Below are 26,848 nucleotides of genomic sequence, written 5' to 3' on the forward strand. Positions count from 1 at the left end.
CATTCTTCGACTGTAGTTGATGACGGTCAAGTGCAGCAATTTTAAAACGATTGTGTATCCAATTTCATAGGAGCACATTGTTATAAATTGGGGGCAGGTGACTTTAAGGGATCTATTGTCCCCACTACATTCAAAAAAAAAAAGATCTCAAGAATAAGCTTTTAAAGTTCTCTTCAAATATGAGATGAGTATTTATTCTTTTAACTTCATTAAGCATCAATACTCTTATTTACACCAGAAAATACAAACATAATACATTTTACTATGAATAATTATTGATTTTTAATAATTTAAATTTGCTATAATTGAAACTTATTTATGTTATGGCTTATTAATATTTTGCCATGTTTTATTACATCCAATAAAAATGTACAAAAATTCTAAATATACAAATAGAAATATGCAAATATTATAAAATACCTATAATACGTTGATATTAATATAAATAACTATTCTTAATAGCATGTGTAATACCGTAAACAAAATAAGCAAGCTTTGAAGGTACGGGTAGGAGGAAATTTGCCGAATTTCCACCTAAATGTCAACATAACGTTCGTCTCTCTGATAACTACTAACAAGTAACAAAATTATATTATAAATCATATTATGTAACGTAGTCTTATAGTTCCGACGTCGCCAGACTAGCGTGGTTAGACATTTTGTCGACAGCGAATAAAAAAAAAAAAAAACAACCTAGTTGTATAGTTGCCAGTTGGTAGTCGACGACCGCATATTGTTTATTAAATATGTTACACAACCATAGTCGAGTACCTACGATGACGACGACGACAAGGGTAGGGCTTCTCGTGTCAATATTCGATATTCCGAGTATAACAGTATATATAGAATAGTATAGTGCACACGGTCGTATATTATATTATTATTGTAGAATAAGTCGTGAGGATAGTATCGACCGTCGTCGGTTGTTCGGCCGTTCGTTTCTTTTGTACGCTTTCCACCTCCGCCTTCTCACACTCAATTATATATATTATTATTATTATATACCATACTTAATACTTAATGATTTTATTTTTTCTAATTGGATTTCGCTTGTGACGCATAAGTAAATAATAACAATACCATTATTATTTCCTGGGTATTTTTTTTTTCGATACACTATACCGCGAACACCGTATACTTACGCATTTTACTACAACACGGCAGCGAAGGCTCATGTCAGTACATATAGGTACCGAAATCGTAGTGCACCTCCGTTAAAGGTAACGAACCATACATCGCCGACGGCCACATATCACCGTCGTTGGACCTGCAACGTCGTCGTACAGAATTTGTCGTGCTGCCGACTTTCAAGTCGAATTATTACTACGTTTACAAGTAAAAATATACTTAACATATATTTCTAATAATGGATATATTCAGTATATCTATAAATAATACATAGGCTCACACGATGTCTTAAGAGAAAATATGTCAAAACTCTTCTTAGATCTGAATTTTTTTTTTTCATTTACTAGACAAATACAATATAATACATTTATTTATATATTGTACGTACATAATGATTATAGATCAATATTTATTTTAATATTACATACGATTGATGTTCTTGTTTGAACCATAATGCAAATTTCATTTTAAAAACGCGTGTTTTGTATAATAATAGAGACGATATTTAAAACTTAAACCGTATTTTGATATACTTTAACGATAACAACTTTTTTAAAATACAAAAATAAAACACACAATGTAGCCTATAGGTAGGTAAAGGTAATAATGTAGTATTATAACTTTTGAATACTCAAACCAAAAACTTGATTTTTTTTAGATTGAGAAAAAAACAAAATGTATCATTCATTCTCTGTCAAACACGAGCAAACAATATAAATAAGTAAGAAAATAAGCTTAGTTCGTGTACCGAGTAAAATCTTCCGGGTAATTAATTCTGCATTTAAAAAAAAAAAAAACCGTAAATAAATATGTAACCTTCTTTAGAATTGACATAAATTATAATAGTGATTAACGATTTAATAATTATTAGCAGTAATTATCAATGGTTATGGGATATCGATAATTACCGAAAGCACAGTAATATTCTATATACATGATATAATTTAACTAGAAACTTTCAGTTTCTTGGTAATTAGTGATGACTAATTGCCATCTAAATCAAATAATTGTATTACCAATTACCAAAAAATAACATAAACCTTAATTATTACAAATATAATACATATATGCATTCTGTATTAGAAACAGCTGGTAAACTTTATTAATACTTCCGAGTCAGGCATTTTGCCTTTGACTACCTAACTACGAAATAAGGTTTTCGTTGTAAAATATAAATATTCATTTAATAAAGTTCATTTAAAATTTTAGAGAGAATACTAGATTAGCGTCACAGAAATATCAAATTCCAGGGACGAGATAAAGTATAAGAATTGGTTCCATGCGTATAATTATACAAATAGTTAATAACTAATTTTATTAAAATCTGTTTACTGAAAATTTAAAAATTAGATTTTTCATCTACTTACAACAAATTAAATATCTTTGCAAATCGTTCAGTAAAAAACTTAATTCAGAATTGTATTCTACCCAAAAATTATTGAACTGAAAAAGATACCTAAAAAAGTAATAACTGGATGTTGTAAAATTTAATGTATCCCATATTATTTTTTTTTATTACACATTTTTTTATTTGATTAGTCTACAATTACCTATTACCTATTTTATTACTGAAAAATAACTTTATAGTTTATTATTTTATCACTTATACTTGTAGCAACACAGAAGTGTTAACCCGTAAAACTATTTAATGTACTATCATTTTTCAACTGTGATTGAAATTGAGTGTTAAATTTTAAGTATTTAATATTTTAATATAAAAATTAAAGTTCATCGGGACCATTTCATATGTATGTTGTATTTATGGAGACTACTTATAGGAACCAATTTGTAGTCAATCAATTAAATAATACCTTAACTCATAAAAAAAAACTATCATCATACTAAACTAATAAGCTATTTTAAGCAAATATTTGAGCAGCTGCTGAACGATTTGTTTTCTTGTTTCTTTTTTTTTTTACAACTAAGTAGTGCGTCAACAATTTCAAGAAACCTTAATTTAATCTCATTTAACTAAATGCTTATGTATTTTTCAAATGTAGACCTATACTTACTGGTTACTATTGATAAAATAATTAATTAACTATATAATAATGCATATTGAATAAATAAAATAAAATGTAATCAAGTATAAATATTAATTTCGTATGCTTGGAAAATACCATTTAATCATAGAATCTCTCAATGTTTAAATTTTTTTATAGTTAGTTTATTTTTAATTGGTTTTTTTTTCTGATTTCATTTATATATTTTTTCTATAAAAGCGTTACTTTTAGGACTCCACAAGCAAATGGGATATAATTGGGACTCTCGTTTTGTATTATGTATTTTAAACATTTTAAATTTTCTACTTTGTTTACGGTTTATACATAACAAAAATGTTAATCTAAAAAGTTTGAAAATGTAATACAAAATTGTTTATATCCTAATTAAAAATGTTTTTCAGAGGTGCATGATTATAATTTTTTATAATAATTTAAACTTAAAGTTATAGAATTCATCCACACCACATTTAAAAATCATTTAAAGTTAATATTTTATACAATTATTACCTTTAACAACTTAATATTCAAAGAAATATTATAGGTACTAGCAAACCATGCATAGGTACTCAATGACTATGATGTACTTTTGACACTTACTCTACTACAGATTTACATCACCTTTTTTCTTATTTTAATTATGTGGTTGGTTTCTCCAAATTAACGTAAATACGATAAATATCTATATCATATAATGACACTATAACTTATTACATTTAAACATATACCTTTAATTGTCTATTCATAATAATAGACAAGATTTTTTCGGAGTAAATATTATTGTTTTGTATACAAAAATTAAACCTCAATACAACCATCAAATAAAATATTAAAACTTAAAAACAACGAAAAATTCGTATTTACCCTCATCTATATAATCAATCACGCATTAGTGGAATCCAACTACACGATTAATTTTATGAGATTATTGTTCTAATAATTTAATTAGATAATCCAATGTTACAAGTTATAATACTAATAAATAAACATCTATCTGACAAGAATATTTTATTTGTTTGTAACATTGTAATAAGGCGTGTGTACCAGAGTCCACACTATTTAATTTTTCAAAAAATGTATATTTAATAATAATCATACATTGTATAATAATATGTTATAACATATAAAACCAATAGTCACATATCAAAAAAATTATTATAGATATCGTTAAATATGTCTACCATTTACGCTAAACTGTATTATAATTTTAGTGGAAAAAACATATATTAATTTTTCAAGCCTCGACGCTACAAGATTTTATCAATTTTTGATAAATCTCGTAAAAAGTAAGACTTTAATGTTTAAATGCTTATTATTTTTATAATTTTTATATATTACATTTATAAATATATTTCTTATATAAAAAAAAAAATCTGAGGAAACTGTTATTAAATCGTTAAGCTTATTAACTCAACACAAATATTTTATCATAGGTAGTTTAACTATAAAAAAAAAACTAAAACAGTCGAAAATTTCAAATATCAATCAATATTACAAAAAATCAAAAATGTTTTGAAAATTAGTTAGTGCACTAAAAATACATTAATATAATAATTATATAGGTACATACATAATGACAGTAGCTTTATTCTAGTATTAATATTTGTTAAAAACTACTGACTACAATTATTATTTGTTTTCTAAATTACAACAAAATAATAAAACCAATTCTAATTTCTAACTTAAACTCGTATTTCGTAAATATTTTTCTTTTTCTGTATTATTATTTTTTTTTTTTTTTAAGGTTTTCCTAAGTTTTTTAAAAATTGTTTACTTTTGATCCCTTAGAGTGCCAATTAGATATAATTTGCTAGCAGACATCATAAAAATTGAAGTATTTTTATTACTCCAAAAACACAACACATACAATAAAAAATAAAAATAAATACCATTATAAAACCAAACATTTATCGATCCTCATTAAATCTTAAATAGTAACTTGAAAAATTATAAATTGTATGATTTATTCATACTTAGAAATGGTATAATTATGTTTATTGTTTTATATTATTATTTAATAAAGATTTATAGTTTTAAAATTACATTAAAAAAACATCACATGTATTCATTAATCATTAGTTATTTAGAATTTAAGTCATAATACTTATAAAACATAATCCATTTGATATTTTAAGATTACATTATTTATAATATTTTTAATGTCATAATTTTACACGATTAATTTAAATTTAAATGTTTCATAATATAAAATATGCTTTCAATCTTCCTTAATTATTTAAGTGGATAATAAAAAATAAGAAACCTGTATAATTTTAAAATTAATTTTTTAATGATTTATCAGATTAATGTTAAATTGGATATAGGTATCTTAGATAAGAATTATTGAATAAATATCATTCATTGAAACAATTAATTAAAACGACGTTAAGAATTCTATTGAGGCTACACTTTTAAAATAATATATTATATAATATTAAATTTTTAAACACATAAATTAAATGCACCCAAAATGCTTGATAATTAATCATTTAATTCGGGAGTAAAAATGTTAAGGTACACTTTTAATATTAGTTACGTGATTAAAAAGAATATTAACCCAAACGATAAAAAAAATTACCTACTCTTTATCAACGGAGATAGATTTAATCACTGAACTGTGTTATATCTAAGTCGTTTAAATATTTAATCAATAAATTAATATTGTTCTTCACATTTTGTGTGTAATTTGTATACATTGTGAGCGTAAAATATCTTTACTCTTTATAGGAGGTATACATACTTATAATAGGTCATACACCTAACCTTTTATGAATACTAAAAAATTATGAAATTAGCCAATTCTAAATGTAGCTATTAATAGTTTAATTATAAAAATATTAAATACCTACATTGGACATATATAACTTAAAACTAATTTTCAATACAAGCAGCACGAATAAAATTATAAATATCGCTAGTAATATAATAATATGTACCTATTAAATGAACTTAATTGATAAATCTATTACTGTAGACGTATGACATATTATACATTTTCTTAACATCATTATTAAATTTTAATATTATTAAGACAGATTTTGCCCGATGTATCCATTATATAACAAAATATACCTAGGTATAGAGCGAAGAACAGGAAATACCATTATTATGAGACCACTGTTGAATCCACCGTTGTACAGGTACCTACTCGATCTCGACATAATTGTTGACTATCACCAATTGAATTGTAAAAATAATACCAATTAATACCACTTGAATAAATTAACATAATAAGTCAAGTGAAAACCATATCCGAGTAGGGTGAAATGGCTGAAATGAGGTGAGAATGCGTATTGTAGTTGACGTCGCAACGAAATAAGTATTCGTTCGTTAGACAATCGGCGACGGCTAAGAAGAGATTTAACACGCGTAGCACGCGGGTGGTGTATACGCTTTTCGACCCGTGACAAAAATCGAGTGAAAAAAAATCCATCTCTCCGCAGTGCTTATCCCCTTTGTGTCGTACACCGTGCAGAGAGAATACTAATATACGGTAAAAGTATAAATGTCAAAAAAATATCTATTTTTTCGCTCTCCGCGTGCCAAAAACCGTACGCCCGACAATATATAATAATACTGTAACGGCCAACAGGTATATACTACCGTCTCGTATCGATAATGTATATCTACATTTCGTATATCATATCAATATCCGGTTTCCGAACGTCATGCCGCACGATGGCTGTGTACTCACAATATTATATATCGTCATTATTACACTCGAAATAACGTTTTTTTAATACTCCTTCGCTCCCGCCCCGCGAATATGCCCATCTATCCGTAACACGTCTATTGTACGCGACGGCGGCGGGGTCCCGGGGGGGTTGTCGGACGGAGAGGGATGAAAGCAGCACAGGGTGGGCACCACCTTTCTGTAAATATAATATATTATAATAATAATAATAATATATGTATATAATACGCATATAGGTGTAAAAACAGTGGCGAGAAAACCGAGCGGGGCGGGGTGGCGGTGTTGCCGCGCGGTTAGTCAATGGTCGGGGCCGGTGGGCGAGTGGCGGCGGCGTGGGTGCTCGTGGGCCACCGTGTTCACGCAAACACACCGTGCCACAGAGCAATGTCTGTCGCGCGCGTTTTCGGCTCTGATAATAATCGATATCGTGCCGGGCGCGCTGTGGTGGGGAATAACGGCGCGGGGGCGAGCGCGTGTCGGGGGGAGGCGGCGTCGGTCGCGGCTGGAGGGAGCGGGCGCGCGCGCGCGCGCGCGTCTACTTCGTATGCGATGTGTACTAAACCGTGTGCGCGTGCGTTTTTCGCAGGCCCGACGGACGGACGGACGAACAAGCGGCGCTGGTCGACGGCAGCGGCGGCGTCTGCGACTACCGCGGTATAAGGTCACCGTATATACGTATATACCGCGGCGGCGGCGGCGGCGACTACACCGTACGCGGGCGCCGGCAGCGGCGGCGGCGGCGGCGGCCGAGTCATGGACCCCAGTGTGCTTTCAGCGATGGACCGGGACGCGCTCAAGAAACAGATCGAAAACATGCGCTACCAGTCCACAATGGACCGATGGCCGCTATCCAGGAGCATACAGGCGTGAGTACACCCAAAACGCATAATATTATAACATTGTGTACATCTCTGTATGTATAGTATACGATTTACACGATAACATAATAATATACAATATAATATGTGATATATTGTAATATCGTAGTTGTTGCAATAACGCGTTTCATTAATTATTACAACAATTATTTTATGACGGTGTGCGAATTTAGTATACCTAATACTTAATACTAAAGTATAATAATATGATATAACGACTTAATATATATATATATGATTTAGTCCGAGTGGTACGATAACAAACGCGGAACAGTACACGATAATATATATATATATATATATATATATATATATATAAGATATTATAGGTAGTATTAAGTTTTGTTTTTCGCCGCACATATTATTATTATTATTATTGTCACCGACGGTTTGCGGCGATCCGTCGAAAGCGTTTCCGTCCAAACCTACCTTAGCTTATTGTCGCCGTACGAGCGTTTAAAAAAACCTTCTCACAACCTCGAGTACAATAATATTATCTCCCTTCGTAATATGTATATATGTATACGCGTATGCGTTGCACGGATTACCGCCCATGACAAAATACATTGTTACAAATTGATAACGTTCGGCCGCGTCGTTAACGCCGACGACGCCTCTCGTCTCTCGATTTCGCCGGGTCCGTCCGCGACAGTTGCCGATGCGTACGGGCAAGACGGCGGCGGCGATGCATATACTTTTCGCGCGCCCCGTCGACGGCGACGGTTTCCACGGCGGCGGTGGTAGCATTTTTTTTTTCTCTCATTCACCTGCGGCCGTTTCCCGCGATCACCACGCTGCAGTTCAAACATAAGCCGGCTACACCGTTTTACGATATATATATATATATATTTTTTAATAAAATATGATAGATAAATGGTAAACCTCAGTATTCCTCATAGCTTTTTTTTTTTTTGTTTCAAAACGCATTACGCGTACAACGCACGTACTTACATTGTTATTATGCAACGATTCCGTCTACTACAACTGCACTGTGCACGCATGTTTACTGTCACATTCCCGTCTATATAATATATACGATTATAATTATAATTTTTTAATAATTATTTATAAGTACTAGTGTTACTTTAACATATATATATATATATATACACGGCACGCAGTAATATAAGCAGCAGATGTATATATGATATAGCTGTGGTTAAATATTATAATTTATTATGCATATGTTCACGCACTGTTGTCGTATACTTGGGGTGAGGACACGTAATCGTATAGGATTCGGTAATCCCTCTCCTTCGCCCATTTGTACAGGGTTTATACTACTTATATATTCTAAATATCACATTTGAAATTATAATATCGGGTATTATGATATTTTGCATAAAAAAAATAGGCCCTTCGTGAGTAACCTGTTACCTACCCATTTATTTATTAACCAAACTGTTTTCTGATCTCCAGAATAGATAATATGCTACACACATTTTTTTTATGTTATTACAGTTATAATTTGTACTAGTATAATATTGTATAAGCTATAATAAACTAAAACCAATAGAGATAAAATAAATTATACATACAATAAACTTTAAATAATAAATATTCAAAAAAATAATGTAAATATAAATTTTATTGAATAAATACGTATATGTATATTATATCATTTTTTGTTGGCTCACTAAGTAGGTTACATAAGTCAACAATATTCTGTAAATAATATGTTACCTATAAGAGTTTAAACATTGAGATTCAAATGGATTACATAGTTGATTTCAAAGTATTTTACTAATTTTATATTTCTTCAAATATTTCAAATTAACAACGTACGACTATAAATATAATATAATATTATGCACAAAAATGAATTTTTATTATAATATAATTGTTGTTAATAAAGATACTATACAGTATCTATATTGTGTAGTATTCTTGTTCAATTCTAAAATAATAAGTTAGATTCTTTAAAGAAAATAATGTACGTTGTTGATATACATAAATACCGAAGAAAAACATTATTAGAATCAGAATCAGATAGAAATTATTTTTACAGCCTTTTTGAAATATATTTTTACTTTTTACAGTGTAATGCAATTTTCGTCTATATTCTTTAACCATAAATATTATTATAAGTCCAATCAAATTTTAACTTAATTTGATTAAAAACTCTATAGTTTTCAATCTATTTAAAATACACACATTTATATAGCCGATTCATTTGATTTTTGTAAAAATTGTAATTAATTTTATTTAAATATTTATAGACTACATGTTTTGATTATAAAATAATATTCAATAATTTAAAATCCCTTTCAAGATAGAACATGTTTTTTTCAAATAATATATATTTTAGTTTTAATGAAACTTCTTGTATTATATTTAAAAGACACAAGTACATGATGAAGCAATTTGAAGTTTAAATCATCATTTATATTTTTTCTCCTTGTGGAAATTCATTTGAATTCCTATTTAATTAGCACAGTATTAAATTCTAGACGTTTTCGTTGTGTCTTTTCTTAAACAACGTACAATTTCTTACTTAATATTTAATATTGTAGGTAATAGCACAACATGTGATATGTTGTAGAATGTATGGCTTAAGATACTACAAAACTAGTAAGTTATTAATAGAGCGATACTCCACTACTCTAGCCAAACCTTCACCCCTGTATGAGAAACACGTGTTATTATTATTATAAAATATTTAACAAAGGAAAAAAATATTTTTGTATATATTTTTTTTAAATTTAATAATAAAATTATAAAATGATCCATGGGCATTCAGTTAGATATTATGATAGAACTAAGTAATATAAAAGTAATATTATTATTCTACGATTATAGGCTATAAGTTATAACATATTACTTACATATTATTATATTATGTGATGTGTGCACGAGTAAGTGGTAATGTGACACACTAACACAGCCATCAAGTATAATATACAAAGTACATAAACTGTTGAGTTCGTATGATTTTTAAATGTCACTTAAAATACTTGTCATCATATTGTTATATGTACGTTGAATATGTTTCAAATTAGTAACTGTGTTATAAGTACTGTTGTTTAATAAAAACTCACTTCCGTGACACATACAAATTTGGTTTTTTTATACCAATAGAACTTTATACCAACCATGTTCATAAACAAGTAATTATTTATAATATATATGCCTATATTATTAATATGATGATATATAATATATATATGATTGATAATTATGAGCGTACATTGTGTAAAAACACTATTCCATTTATACACTTTCAAATCAATGTATTAATTATTAAAGGTATATAAATATATAATAATTAAATACCTACGTAGCAAAATCTGAATGCAGATGTTTTTCGAATGCTGTTAATTGAATAAAAACTACTTAATCTATGCACTAACTATTAATTAAAATTATATGTTAAATTTATGTAGTCTGTATAATCTAAATGTGTAATAAAATAATGATGATTTCTATAAAGTTAAAAAAAAAATAGTAATAATAGTTTTCGTGATAAAACGAGTAGGTATATAAATATGATGTAATGTTTCTAATTTGATTAAAAAATTAGAAAATATTATATTAAAACACAATTCACTATAATACCTACATGTTGAATTTATTGATCGAATTTTAATATAAAAATATACTTTTTTATATCTAACATATTTAACGTATTTGTAAAACCTATTGTAGGTACTAATTAAACTTATACACAATATTCCCAATCTCTAATATGAATACACAAAATAGTCATAGGTATAGTAAACAAACAATAACAATATAATATATGTGACTCCACGTTACACATGCGCATAGTATTTAATAGTTATTATTCTAATTCAAGTAATCCGAGATAGAGTAAGCATATAAAGTATACCTAACGCTGAATAATATGTATAATACTGATGATAATATCTCGTATATTTATGTGTATTATATTACCTACTTAAAGAAGCATCATTATAATATATAGATTATTTATATCATGAACAATGACTATGAAATATCCTGCTTATGTATTTAAGTTGTAGATTTCAATAGTAATCGGTGCCTATATAATAATATAATAGCAGTGCTGTAAGTTATAACTGTTAAGTGTTAACGCTAGTGAAGAGATGCCATAAACTGAAAATAAAGGATGAGCAAGAACTTAGATATTGCACTATTTCTGGGTAATTTATTTTTTACTTACTTTATCTATGGAATTATAATAATATGATATGATACGTAGAGCAGCTCAATTATCTTACCAGTGCCAAGAGTTACGATAAAATTCAACCAGAATGAAAAGCCATTATACTTATACTACAATGATTTTCGACGATACGTCTCCGTGTGCATACACGAGGATACAATACTATGTATATAGTCACAATAATAATGATTAAAAATACATTATCTCACCAACGAAAAGTATAATATTATTATTTCAGTAATTTATGTTAAGCATTTTCACGCATAAACAAACATTATGTGAATACGTGCGTAATAATCGTTGTCATTATTTCTTCTCAATACAACCATCCTATTGAAAATAAGTACAATAAAAAATATAAGGATGGCAGATAAAAGATATCTTCGCTCACACAAACCCATGCTGGATGTCATTATGGAAATATTGTGGTTGTTTTGATTTTGATCTGCTAAACCTTAAAAAGATTTACTCACTAATGTAAATCGTAATAGTATAACTTATAATAAACTCTATAGATTATGATATATTGTACATCTCAGACCTAAATACTTAAACTTATACATATCTTTATATTATTATTCTCCACATAACGAGAAATATTAGGCTATAATATAATGTATTAGGGCTGAATTATATTATCAGCATTATTATATAAAAATAACGTGTGTATGTATACTGTATATATAATATAACAAAAATCTCGGTCCCTTGATAGCTTCATTCATCACTCCCTTCAAATTTTTTTCCTGAGATATAAATTTCTAAGTCTACGCATGATAATATAAATAGAAGTTAAACATAGAACAATAATACCTATAGTAATAACTAATAACTATAATGCCGCATCAAGTACAACATTTCCAATTGATTTATCTTAAAAAATTCACTAAAATCTGATTCCTTCAACTTTTACATCTTGGAAATTCAATTTATAATTAGGTAGTCATGTGTAAATACTAAATAATATATTATAGTTTTTTCACATCATATAATGAATAATTAAAGTTTTTCAAAACTGTATCCACATGACTGCAAATATTTGCAGATATATCATTTTCATTTTTAAAAAACGAAACATTACAGTATTAATATTTTTCTGTCATACCACCAAAACCTAAATATTCAGGTTCATCTGTTTTTTCATTCACTAATTTTTATTTCTTTGATTTCTTGTCACGATGATAGTCTATACGTTTTCGTTTATTTCTCAAATTTTTCTTTGTTTTTTGATATTATTCATTTTTTTCATATAGCTCACTTTATCTAATGTCTGAAACTTCTGTGTCTGTTTATCTATATAAAAATTTACAAAAGAACTCTAACATTATTTATACCACTGTAATTATTTGATAAAACAATTTTTTAAAACATTGTTGTAGAATAGTGAAATACGTTAAACAAAAATACTGGATGTATTGAACATGAATAAGTCTAGAAAAAAATTTAAAAGTATAAATAATATACGGCATCCAATGTACTTCAATTTAAGTATAACTCAATTCATGGAGTCTGTGTTCGTGTTCGTGTGATATCACACGCATAATCAATATATGGTGCATAATCACCTTGTGGTGAATTGGATACAGTGTTTGATACATTTTTGTTTAAATGTAACTTTTGAAATAATTAGTTTAGGTTTAAGTACCTCCTCGAAGAAAAATGAAAAAAAAAATGTAAACAATATAGATTTTTTATACGGTCATAATATCGTCGATTCTATAGAAAATTGTTTCCACGGAAGTATTCCTATTAAATCATTCAATTTTATGGAGATATAATGATTATGGAAGTTCGATCTATAAAAAATTTACTTAAAATTAGCTCCGCGGAGTTATCTATGAATTACAAATAAAAACCTTGGCGATAAAATAAGTGGTTTGACAGCAAAACACTGATAAAATTACTTACTTAAACACTACTATTCAAGATTTAGGAGTTGAAATAACAAAACATTATTTATTATTATTGATCTACATTATATTATAAGGAACCTCTGTGGAAAAAATCAAAATGTCTAGACCCAGCGGTTTGGTCTATATGTATTAATATGCCATTCAGTTTATCAGATTTTTATTTTTTTTTTATTTATAATATTTATATAGATCATAAATATTAGTTACATATTATGCATATAAAAAATAACTGATAATTTTCGTATATTATACGACTAATGAAATAAACTCAATAATTCTAACCCTTAATATTTTTCTATTCAATCGTTTTTTTTTTTAATTTTAATTTTTATTATTATGTAATATTATTTACTGTCCTAAACTTTTTGAGTGATTAAATTTTTAATTGAACCAAACTCATTCCAGAAATAAATCAATATTTTATTAATTCAAAATATTTTATGTTATATACACTTCAGTATGTAATATTTCCATAGAAAATTTAATTCAAAATTTAAATTTATTTTACACTGCTTTACTTTGAATAGTCTAAACTAATTATTATGTAATTGGTATTTATTTTCATTAATAAATATTATTATTATTAGCTGATCATTGTAAAAAGTACGACCGCAATAAACTTTTTAAATTTTTATTTAATAGTGCCAATTATATTATGTGTTATGTATATTATTTGTATCGTAGCATTTATCTTATAATTTATCTATTCAGTTACAGTCGAGTAAATTAAATAATTAGCGATAGATGGTTGAATAACGTATATACCTACATTCATATCCATACATCTATAATAAGTGTCATTATTTTATGGTTACTTAAAAAGTTTTGATTTTTAATTTTTGAAATTATTGATTATGAAGATAGTGTATAAACTTACACATAATTTTTTACAAACATTCAAAGTATTTAAATAAATAAATAATTTATAGTTCAAATGTAAATTTATGATTATTGTCAAAACACTAACTATTTTCTTATAGATTAGTATAGAACTCTGTATATATTATAATAATTTATGCAAGCATGAAATATTTCAAATGATATAAGTGTACAACTTCACCATACATCGAATAATTAATTACCTAATTGAACTAATTGCTAATTGTTTAGAATCTCAAATATATAAGTATATAACCCTTACAAAATAAAAACTACATTTTAAAAGTAAACATTATACCAATGAATAATAATTACTTACTATTTACTACTCTATCATTAAAAAAAAAAAAACAGAAGCGCATTTGAGAATGTACAACTTTTTTTGACTAACGCTCACTCTCTCGCTCTATCTTTGTCTCCCTCTTTCCCGTTTTATAGTTCCGTACAAAGTACAAATTTACTACAAACGTTTCATTTCTATAGTAAATTATATAACCAAATACTATACAACAATAATTACGACTCGTATTATATAAAATCCTATATTTATGGATATTATTCATGTTATATTACAAAGTGTGCTTTGTTACATTAATATTATGAACGAAACCTATACAGCATTTTAACGATCTATTAAATCATAATTTATTCTGTCAATGTTTCGGTTAGTTTGTTTCACCACACCCAAATGGCTGAATACGAAAATCATTGAGTTCCTCATAAGTTAGGTTCAGTTTGTTAATATTTAAATGTAATGATACCTACTCATATATTTTAATAAAATTCCTTATAAAATAATAATTTGACTACTAGTGGGTACCTATATAGAATAATATTACCGTTAAATTGACATTTTAAAATTTAACTTTATGTTATTTTTCAATTATATCACCAATTAATGTATTAATTTTCGTTTGATTCGTATCTATTATATAGTTAACCAAAGGTCTATTGATCAAATAATTATTTTTATATTCAAAACAATCTGCAATCGATTTTTAAATGAGATAAAAATTCTTTGATGAATTTATTTATTAATTATTATTGAGTTATTATGTTATATTATAATATATTAAATTAGATACTCAGGTATACAGTATAATACATTTAAAATATAATACTATTAAAAAGAAAATCCTGGTGCAGCTTATGAATTACTAATGAATAATACTGAAAAGAAAAAAAGTTTTAGGAAAAATGAAAGTCAAACTAAGAAAATATGGTTAAAAAATATATCTGGGTAAAAGATTTACCAAACGCATTAAATATCACATGTTAGTGTTATCGTATAAGTAAATGTATACAACGCCGGCACGCGCGATGACAAAGGTTATGACATGCTTTTATTTTTAAATTTGTATAGGTACCTATAGTAAATAATAAATAATTACATCATAAATATTGGAATTCAATTTATTTTATTTATTTTAACTGTTCGCAGGATGAGAGAATTTGTCGAGGAAAACGAAAAAACCGATCCATTAATCCACGCTCCAGACAAAAAGAACAACCCTTGGGCGGAAAAAGGGAAGTGTGTTATAATGTGAACGATTTTTTTTTACACACTCAACTCGGCGCCGTTGTCGCCGCCGCCGCCCACACAGCCGTACCGCGCTGCCCTGTCGGCATTGGATCCGGTCAAACTTACATTTTCTTTACATTTTATTAACGCAATCATTTATTTTTTATTTTATAAAAAATATAAACAATAATTGTAACATTTCCAATATTATGTATTTTTTTGTTTTATTTTGAATTATAAAAATACATTTTTAATAAAAATTTAAAAAAAAAAATTATAACATAAAAACGAGTATTTTAAGGGTAATTATATAAGCTCAATAAAATATAAAAATTAATAGTTTTGGTTTCAAGTATAATAATTTAATTAATTAGGTAGGTCGATAATAAATATGGTAGATAGGATGCGTGCGCGCCTTAATGTTATCAATTTCTGTGTGAGTACTTAAACAATGAATACATCTTTGTCTTGTTTTTTTTTTTTTGTTTTTCTTTCTTAATTTTTAAATTATATCTTATATTGTATGATTTTTTTCCTTTAGTCATATTATTATTCTAGTCACTGTAATTAAGTCCATCTCAGGTATATTATTTATATCTCATAAACCTATATATTATTATAATTATAAATATTTATAAATATTAAATACTATATTATACATGTATTATACTTTTATTAATTAAATAATCTATAGCTAAGCATCAACAATCACCGTAAAATGTCGGCCACTTCTTTTTGTAATCCATATTGCAATAAACCTGTAAGGTCCACCGCGGTTACTTTAATAATAATAATATACACAGTTAATGTCTTATCCGAAATATATCCTAATCCCTCCCCCATCCGAGCTTAATTAAAATGAAATTTTACGTCGTGACATTTCTATGAGATTTTATACATTTTTTTTAAAAAAAAAAAAAAAAAGGTAAGCCTGTCTAATATTTGTATAAATCGGAGTGTTAAAATAAAATTTTAGTTTACTATAATTAATTTTGATTTTTTTTTTTTTTTTGTTTTTAATGTAGTATTTTCTGGTAATATTTATGGGCACCAATTACGTTATAAGTTTAATATTTAGTATCTATAACAAAAACGTTGTTTTATTTTTTTGTCGTCACTATATACAATAATATATTATATTAATGCGTATTATGTCATTCGTAATACGTGCGTATGTTATGTGCATTATATATTAAATATTTTACATGTAACAACGATTGAACGAAGCGATGTATAATGTATATATACATATATATTCACTGCAAAGTGAACATAACACTATTATATTATATTGTTCTGTATTAACGAGAAATAAAAATAACAACGATTCAGCAATTGATTTAATTTTTAGAAAACATTATTTCGATTTTACTATTATAATTATTATATTATATTGCCAAAAATGTCTGTAAATATAAATATGAAATATAGATGTTTTTGATCGATTTTCGATTTTCAGTTTTGTTTTGTTGTCGTCATCTTTTTTTGTTTAAAGTATTTCAGTTTGTCAACCTGCACACACGTGTGTTATTACAAACTTATGCTGACAGTGCACGATGGGTTTTCAACAGGTATGCACATACAATAAATGAGCATTACAATGCACATAATATATATCATATGACTATATTTTATTGGTCAATTTTTCAAAAATACTTATATATAATTTACACTAATTATTTATATATTATTCAAAATACTAAACTTTAAAAAAAAATCAAAATCTTTACTATTTGTATCATTATTGTTTTAAAAAATTAATGATCATTTAATTTTTAGAATCTGAACAACTCAAATGTGTTGATTTTGAAAGAACATGTTTTTTCCAACATTTTAAAAACTATCATCATGGTTCAGCATAGTAAAAACCCTTCAATATTTAACTTTGAGAATGAATTCTGATAGAAAATTATTTTGTAATGATAGCCACTTCTCGTAACTAAGTAATATAAAAAGGTAATAATAGGTACTAAAAAGAGTGGCATTATCATAATTCCTAATCCTTAATGTATTAAGGACACACTGAAATTAAGAATATACACACACCATACTATTATATTAGGTAGGTATATAATATAATATAATATTATTATATATTATTGTATTATTATTATATTATAATATGTATATATATACAGTCACGCGGATGTTTACATTATGATGTGGACATCTGTGGTAATATATTGTTATTCCTTTTCTCTATGTAAAATAAACAATCCCATCGGCTCTAACGATACCTTAGATCATATAGATCATATATGATCTAAGAACGATACCCATCAATCGCATCGGGCACTTGGACACGATGACAGTCTCTCTTTGAGCGCCTTTGGTAGCGGTCCGAACGGTCGCATACAAGGGCTAAATAATATATATCATCATATAGTATTTTGGCGTGTTCTAAATAATTAAAGTGTTGTTTTAGTAGCAATAATATATTACTCGTGCCTTTAATTAATATTAAATCTATCTCTTATTCCTGCATTCATCGAATACCTGACAATCCAAACCTCACAACCAAATAAGGGTAAGTCAATTTACTATATAATAAAATCCTTATATGCATACATGCGTAATCACGTGTATACATATATACATACAATAGGGTAGTAATCCAGTCCGTATGCGCAATATATACCTAATATGAATGGTAGATCACATATAAGTGAAAAAAAAAGGTAAATACTTTTAATATATTGCGCGATTGTGTCTATTTATACAATATCTAATTGATACCATGGGGGATCAAAAGTAAGTAGGTATAGAACTTTTAAAAATAATACTAACAAAACTGAAAAAAAAGTAATAGTTGGTTTAAAATATTGTATATGAATAGAAAACAATTATAAAACGCCCTTAAAAAAAAACATAGAAACATCTTTCGTTTACAATGATTCATCGTTAAATTAAAATTTAACACATTCATTGCACCATCTCACTCAATGAAGAGATATTATTACTCTAAAAATGTTTATTTACAGCATAATGACTTAAGCATAATGCTTTTTTTATTTCATTTCAATCGTGGAATTTTTTGAACTAGATATGTTTATTAAAGACATTTAATGTTTTAAATACTGCAAACTATTTAAAAATACTAATTTCCCCTAATTTTACCTCTTATAATTTGATCGTTACATAATTTTATACATTTTAATACTTAATACTATGTGTTTTCTTATATTTTGTTTTTATTTTTTGTCGCTTTTAATTTCATATTACACATTAGACATCTCGTTATGGTAGTATACCATAAACGATGGTTTAATTATATTTTACATTTTATAATGTACAATATTTATTTTATTTTTTTTTATGCATCATTCGAACTCGATTACTCACTCGATTACTAATTTAAATTTAGGTTTTTTAACTCTTTCTATTTTATACAATAATATATACAGAATAATCGAAATTACAATTTTAATTAATATAGTAATCATATTAAATAACTTTTGATTCAAATTGTGTAGGCCTACTAAAAGGGTACCTTAAGCTTCGGGTGACCATGGGCTCCTGTAAAACTTAAGACAGCCCTGATAATATTTTTAATTATATTATGTACCTATATTAATTAGTTACTACTACTAATTATTAATAATAATTTATAACGTATTATAATGTAAATATAAATGTAGAAAATTAGGTTGTAATAAAAATGTTCACTCATTTTGTTTAACACAAATGTAAATTTAATAACAAAATAAAATGATTATGACGTATTACGGTGAGCAAACAATCAAAACTAAATTTTTAATTTAGATTAAATTGCTTGGTTTGGTGAACTACTTTGAAATTTATCACAATATGCCATCATAATTTATTATTTAAAAGATAAAAGTAATAAAAGCGAGCCCATCTCGATATCGCGATATTTTCAATAATTATTTTTAGATATCGATATCGTCGATATCGAAATTATTAAGAAAATACCTACGATATCGTATCGAATTATCGATATCTTAGGCCCACACTAGTAATTATTTATCTTACTTACTTCGCATATGCTATAAGTTCTATGAATATGAAATATTACTTATATATTAATATATTATTACACAAGAAAATCTTATATTTATAAGACCATGTCAATTTGATAATAACTTATACATGAGCGTATTTACGACTATTTTAATAATAATTTTATTAGTCATCAACGTCACTAGACGTCATCCTCAAACTATAAATAAACTCTAGGGAAATAAATAATAATCATAGCGATGGTTAAATGACTAACTGACGAGCAAATATCAATTTGTTTAATAAAATTTTGATAACTGCAGTCTGCAGCTAATACTTAATTATTTTTTGGGACTCAAAAAAAAAAAATGATTCTAAGCGAGAATGGTATGGTAACCTATGGTAACCTTCACTGCTAACTGCTATGGATATTTGTATTACATTTTAACTATTAAGTATTAATTATTAATTTTTCTATTATTAATGTGGTAAATTTTACTAATTTTTACCAAAAATAAATCACATATATTATAAAATTACAATCTGTCATTAACTTATAAAGTTATAAATCAATACCGACGTGTTGTAGAACGATTGTGAATAGCATAAAATAATTTATTTAAATATTTTAAAAATTGTATTGTGTAAGTTTCGAGTCAATATGAGTCTATGAACAATGTTGTATTGTTTCCAACAAAATAACTAAAATTATTATTTTTTGATAAACTATATCCAATGACTATAAAACTAAAAAGATATTTTGTATTTTTGATATTTTAAGGTAGAAATAAGAAAAACATTAAGGAAAAATAAGAAACGAGGAACCTTTTATTCAATTCTAAGTTTTTAAAATATAATACATTTTTAACTAAAAAGTAATATGCAAATTTTCAAGATTTTTAAATTTCTATAATATAACTACTTAAGTGAGAATTTTTAAGTGGTGCACCCAAGGGGAGGGCTTTGGGCTTCAGACCCTCTCCCAATTTTTTTTTTTTTTTTATATTATACATTATTAAAATCAAAATGTATAGCATATTATTGCCGCTTATTTCGTTGAAAACTGTTTTTAGATTTAATATTATAGATAGATACTAGCGATTACATAGGATCGAATTTGATTGATAACTACGATAAGAATAATAATAATAAATTACGAGTGTGATATGAAAATCTCATTTGAATATTTCAGTCTGTTCGATTCAGCCGGTGTGACAGTATTGTGTGTGAATACGTACGTATAAGAAATAAATAATAAAATGAGTCAAAAATGAAGCAAACCAGTTGGGGTTAGTAGTACAACTCTACTTAACTATATCAGTATTAAATCGAAAATTCTAATAATTATTTTTGTGTAAGAAAAGTAGGAAAATGTTTAAGCTGGGGAAAAAATCCTGGGTGCGCGTCTGGAACTTTTATTAAATTTTTAAGTTTTTGACATAGCCTATAACATTTTATCAACATTATTAAAAACAAACATTTAACTTTTTACGTACTTTGAAATTCGTAAACTTCAAACACCCCATAAGTAGCTTATATTGGTTTAAGTATTTTGAAATTACACTGTGTGTAAAAAATTATAATTAAAGTAATAGTGGAATGCTTGAAGTTTTAAACGTTTTAAAAGAAATTGTTATTTAAGGTGTAAATATCCAATATCATTAAAGTTTGATAAAAAAAATTATTTCATGAAAAATGCAAAAGGACTTAAGCCAAACTATTTTTTTTTAATTCTAATGAAGTAATTACTTTGATTTTTTTCATCCAGTAAAGAATTTTTAAATGTAATTAAAAACCATTTTTTTTAAATAGCTATATACTTAGTATTTTTTTTACTAATTAAGGAATGTCCTATATATATATATCACTATATAATATTATTATATAGTGATGTATAAACATATATTTTTCAAATAAAATTAACCTGTTTATAATATAATATATCGCTGATAATTTCGGAAGTATTTTTTCAATCATTAAAATTTTTATACGAATAATTTTTAAATTAAGCTTTTTTAAAAATTATTTTACTAAAACATAAAATAGATTTGATATCAGATCTATCACTGATTATACTTGAATCATTTTTATAGTTTATAAATAATGATATATTAATACTATAAATTACCAAATTTTTCAAATTACCATAGCCCTCATTTCATATCTTTCAAGCTCATTGTCGTAGACCTATAATCCTCAACACAAGTTAAGTAGCCAGAAGGTAATTCAAAAATTACTCGATCGAATTTTTATTTTTTATTTTAAATTTTTAGAAAAAATATGCACTAAATAGAGTATGAAGGAGGATGTTCTCTATATTGAAAAACAGAACCTAAACTAACTGTAACAGGAGTGTCCTTAATAAAAAATCTCAAGATTTTTAAAACATGGTATTTATATATATTTTAAAATTCTAAAAATTATATTATTTTAAATAACTGTATACTATATTATATTTATACTATTGAAGAAAAATCTAACCTAACCCTTAGTGAATTACACTGTTACCATTTACCTGTATGGCTGTATGTTTATTATGCTTATGTCGTTTATGAGCCTATATAATATTATATATTTTATATTTCTTATATAGAATTTAAATGAGCATATTTTTAATTTAATTAAAAACGTTTGCTCACACGCACGGATCACGAATAATAAGTGTAAGTACCTACTGCAGGCTATCATAATGTAATAGGTAGGTACTCATACAACATATAATTTATTATATCGCATACCATATTGTGAAGGCCGACGTTTATGAAGGGAAAAATAGTTTTAAGTTTAGGTCGTAAAATGTTACAAGAGAGTTGGCCGGCTACTGCAGTTTATGGTTACACGTCGACACATAACTTAATATACTGAAATTGCAATGCAGAATATAATATAATATAATGTAATATATTATATTATATTTATAATTCTGCAATACTGATGTAATACTACATAATCGTTCAAAAGATACGTGTAAATATGCTATGTACCTAACTACAATAGGTATCTATATATTATGAAAAAAATAATGTCCTAGTGGTATAGATACCATTGATTCTATAATCAACGTTAGATATACTAAGATACTAAGATACCTATAATTGACTGTATACTGATTTTGCCACATAATATAACGTGTTATGCTATACATCTAAAGAAAAATAATATCAAATACTAACGAATTTGTATAGCATTAATGTGTATAGGTACCAAGTTATGTATTCTTATTACCTATACAAATATACATAAGTGTCAAAATATTAGATTATATATCTGGCTAATACAGCAATTTATAAAACTTATAAGAGTTATAAGGTACTGTATACATTTTAATAAGAAAAATTTAATATCTAAGATTTTCATCCAATACGCAAAATTCGATGTTTCATACTTCAAAGAAAATACTCTATACCAATTACCAACTATTTTTTTAATTATTTTTCATAGCGTTAATAAATATTATATTACCTACCCATATTTTTTTTTTTTTTGTACCCATTTGTAACATAATTTAATTTAGCCGATTTATAGGTTAATGAATATAGAGTTCTACGTTAAAATAAATCGTATGGAATCGAACTCAGATAAAAAGTACAGTTAATATATTATGCATAATATACTATATACTAATGTTCAATAGGTATTATGGGTTTTATAAGTCAATTTTAAAAATTATTCATCGAAACGAATGATCCATAAAATAGTCTGCAAAAGCCTAAGATTTTTTTTATTTAGTCTACTCTACATTATTTTTATTCGTATTATTATTTATTATTATAAAATTGAAAAAAAAACATATTTTATTAGATTTATTACCATATAGCTACATATTATATATACATATATGTATATACATTCATCAAACCGTTAGATATGCATAAATTATTTTAGAGATAATAATTATCGATTTGTTTTATACTTATATAATCTTGACAATAAATGTTATTTTGTGAAAATAATAAGTCGTATTATACGCACATAGCACGCAGTCATTTTTGTACTACATAAATACCTATGTAATCATGTAGGTGAGTATATCTAATGTATGCTAATTGATCAATAATTTTCATAACTATCAAATTGTGTTAGGTTAATAATATAATATACATATTAATACATGTAATATATATGATAAAATGTGCTCAGTAGTTAAGACAATTCTTGATTTCATTATATTATAGTAATGTTTTATAGGGAAGTTTCACCAAAACTCCGTGAAGCAGACCGTGCAGACGTATTATCAAAGTTATACGACACAATTCAAGCAGAAAACCATAATACTTTGACGTGCTAAAAAAGGTCTGATTGCTATTACTGTTTATGTACTTTACTAAATTATACGAAAAGGGTCGTTTTTTAGTGTGCATGCGTGCGCATTTTGATATTGAGAACGTTGGGGTAAATATATAATTACGAAATTTATGAAATAATAACATACACGCATATCTATATCCATTTAAATATATTATAACTATACGCGTGTACACGTATGTGGAGTACGGACTTAAGTCACGACCGTAAATATAGCATGAACAATGAAAGGGTCAGGTTTTAATCGTAAATGCAACCATTAACGAACGACCGGGATAAGTCCTAAATTCACATTCATGCAATACAAATCTACGCTTGTGTCCGTTTTAAGCTAATTGACAAGTATTGACAACGTCTATCATTTAAATTATAATAAAAAAAGGATACCTAAGAGTTATTTGATTTTTCAATGTAAATTAAAACAATTTTTATATTATTACTTTGAAAACAAAAAGAGTTATTTGTTATAGTATTTAAATCAAAAATTAATAAAATAGTTCTTATTACCTATGCCTATCAAAAATCAAAGTGAAAAATTTTAGTTAAACAAATTAATAAATAAGAATTTTACCACGAATTAGGATATTATAAGTATATCTTAATTCGTGGTTTTTACCCGTAAAATTGTAATATTTTATATTTACAATACTGTATTAATATATTTTTGTGATCAAATTTTTAAATTAAGCTGCACTCTGTGCATTCATTGATAAAAAATAAATAAATATAGGTAGGTATGTAAGACCTAGAAAAATATACATACATAAATAATAATATTTTTAATAATATATTATTTTAAAATATATTACAAATACATACATATATATATATTATATACATATATATATATTATATATATAATACAAATTCACTGTTTTACATTTAGATTTTCTTATGGACGTATTCATCATCGTAAAATTGATAAAAGTAATTTAAAAAAAAAAAAAATTGTAAAATTATTAGATACCTATACCTACCTATTTACAACTAATTAAATGCCAGTAACAATCAAATTAATCGAATATAGGTAACTTATATAATTCTGAATTCATGTTGAATATTGCAAAAGGATTAAAACAACATCTATCAAACTGTGTTAAATGAAGATATATTTCCCCCCTCAACTTTTTTTTAGCTTATATCACTACATTAACTTGTATGAAAAGATTAAAATCATATTTAAGAAATTCTATGAAGGAAGTAAGTATTCTCTATTCACTAATGAAATATTTGTTGTATTTATTAATAGTTTAAATTTTGAATATTATTTTAATTTTAGTCCACATTGAATGGACTTACAAAGCTTTACATTCATAACCACATATGGTTGGATGTTAAAGAAATTATTGACGAAATAGCTAAAAAAGAAATAACTATAATACAGTTTTTTTTGTAAATGATAAATAAATAAGTGATTCATTATTTAATTCATATAATTTAATATGTTATATATTATAGTTAAAAGGTTTATACACTCACAAGTCCCACTATGGACATATATATAATTAGGGCTCGGATTTTAAAGCATAATAAAGTAAAAATTTTCCAGTAGTTTTCAAAAACGATTTTTTTCTCACATTAATATCATTGTTCTTACACACGAGAAATATATTATATAATAATATTTATATAACGTCGTGAAATGAATAACAATAATAATGATTATTAAACAACAACATTGGGCGTGACATTTTGTGGGTCTTCACACCATACAGCCAATCAGCTCGCTTTATTTATTATACTACTTTTCTATTGGTTAATATTGTTGTTGGATGAGTTTTGATCTATCTTAACTACTCAAGTCTCTAGCTCGTCAGTCATAGTTCAAACGCAGTGATGTATACTTCAAACCCCACAGGACCGTTCAAAGCACCGAGCCGTTCCGTTGTCACATCTCATATACGTCGACAACAATAATTGATTCATCGTCGATTCTACGTACACATTCAAAGGTGGGTCGTGGTCGACTGCTTAACTAAAGGTACGTGTTTAACAATTAGTATAATATGTATTATAATATATAATACATATACGTCTCGTCGAATTTCAAATTTTACAAGAGAGACACAAAACTTATTCTGTGTAACTTATATTGTGTTCTTTTTTCGAAATAAATGAAATAAAGATACACATACTGTTACTGTATGACAACGTAGATACCTATGTTTCGTTTTCACACCAAATAGTGTGTTTATATGTTTTGCTTTTATAATACCCATAGAATATAGATTATTCAAAAAGTCTTAGATACTTGAAAATGTCACCAGTTATTTAGATTGGCATTTTCTTTACATGATTTAATTTGCAAAATATTTAGCTCATTTTAAGGATATACAGGCATTTGAAATATTTGTTTTTGTTTTGCTTTTTTTATATATATAAATATCGATAAAAAAATTTTTGGCTGAGTCAAAATAATTGA

General features: G+C 26.4%; 1 protein-coding gene across 2 annotated transcripts; it reads left to right on the forward strand.

Moving 5' to 3' along the window:
• Nucleotides 1-1,121: 1,121 nt before the first annotated feature.
• On the forward strand, nucleotides 1,122-17,608 carry LOC114129253 (guanine nucleotide-binding protein subunit gamma-e). 2 transcript variants are annotated; one of them, XM_050203433.1, is made up of 4 exons: nucleotides 1,122-1,335; nucleotides 1,787-1,849; nucleotides 7,409-7,688; nucleotides 16,081-17,608. In XM_050203433.1, exons 3-4 carry the CDS (start codon nucleotides 7,576-7,578, stop codon nucleotides 16,184-16,186), a joined length of 219 nt encoding a protein of 72 aa, XP_050059390.1. In that variant the 5' UTR covers nucleotides 1,122-1,335; nucleotides 1,787-1,849; nucleotides 7,409-7,575; the 3' UTR covers nucleotides 16,187-17,608. The 2 variants fall into 2 exon arrangements, with proteins under 2 accessions (XP_050059390.1, XP_027849728.1); XM_027993927.2 differs by lacking the exon at nucleotides 1,787-1,849.
• Nucleotides 17,609-26,848: the final 9,240 nt, after the last annotated feature.

Source organism: Aphis gossypii, chromosome 3 (genome assembly GCF_020184175.1).
Source record: "Aphis gossypii isolate Hap1 chromosome 3, ASM2018417v2, whole genome shotgun sequence".
Taxonomy (NCBI): domain Eukaryota; kingdom Metazoa; phylum Arthropoda; class Insecta; order Hemiptera; family Aphididae; genus Aphis; species Aphis gossypii.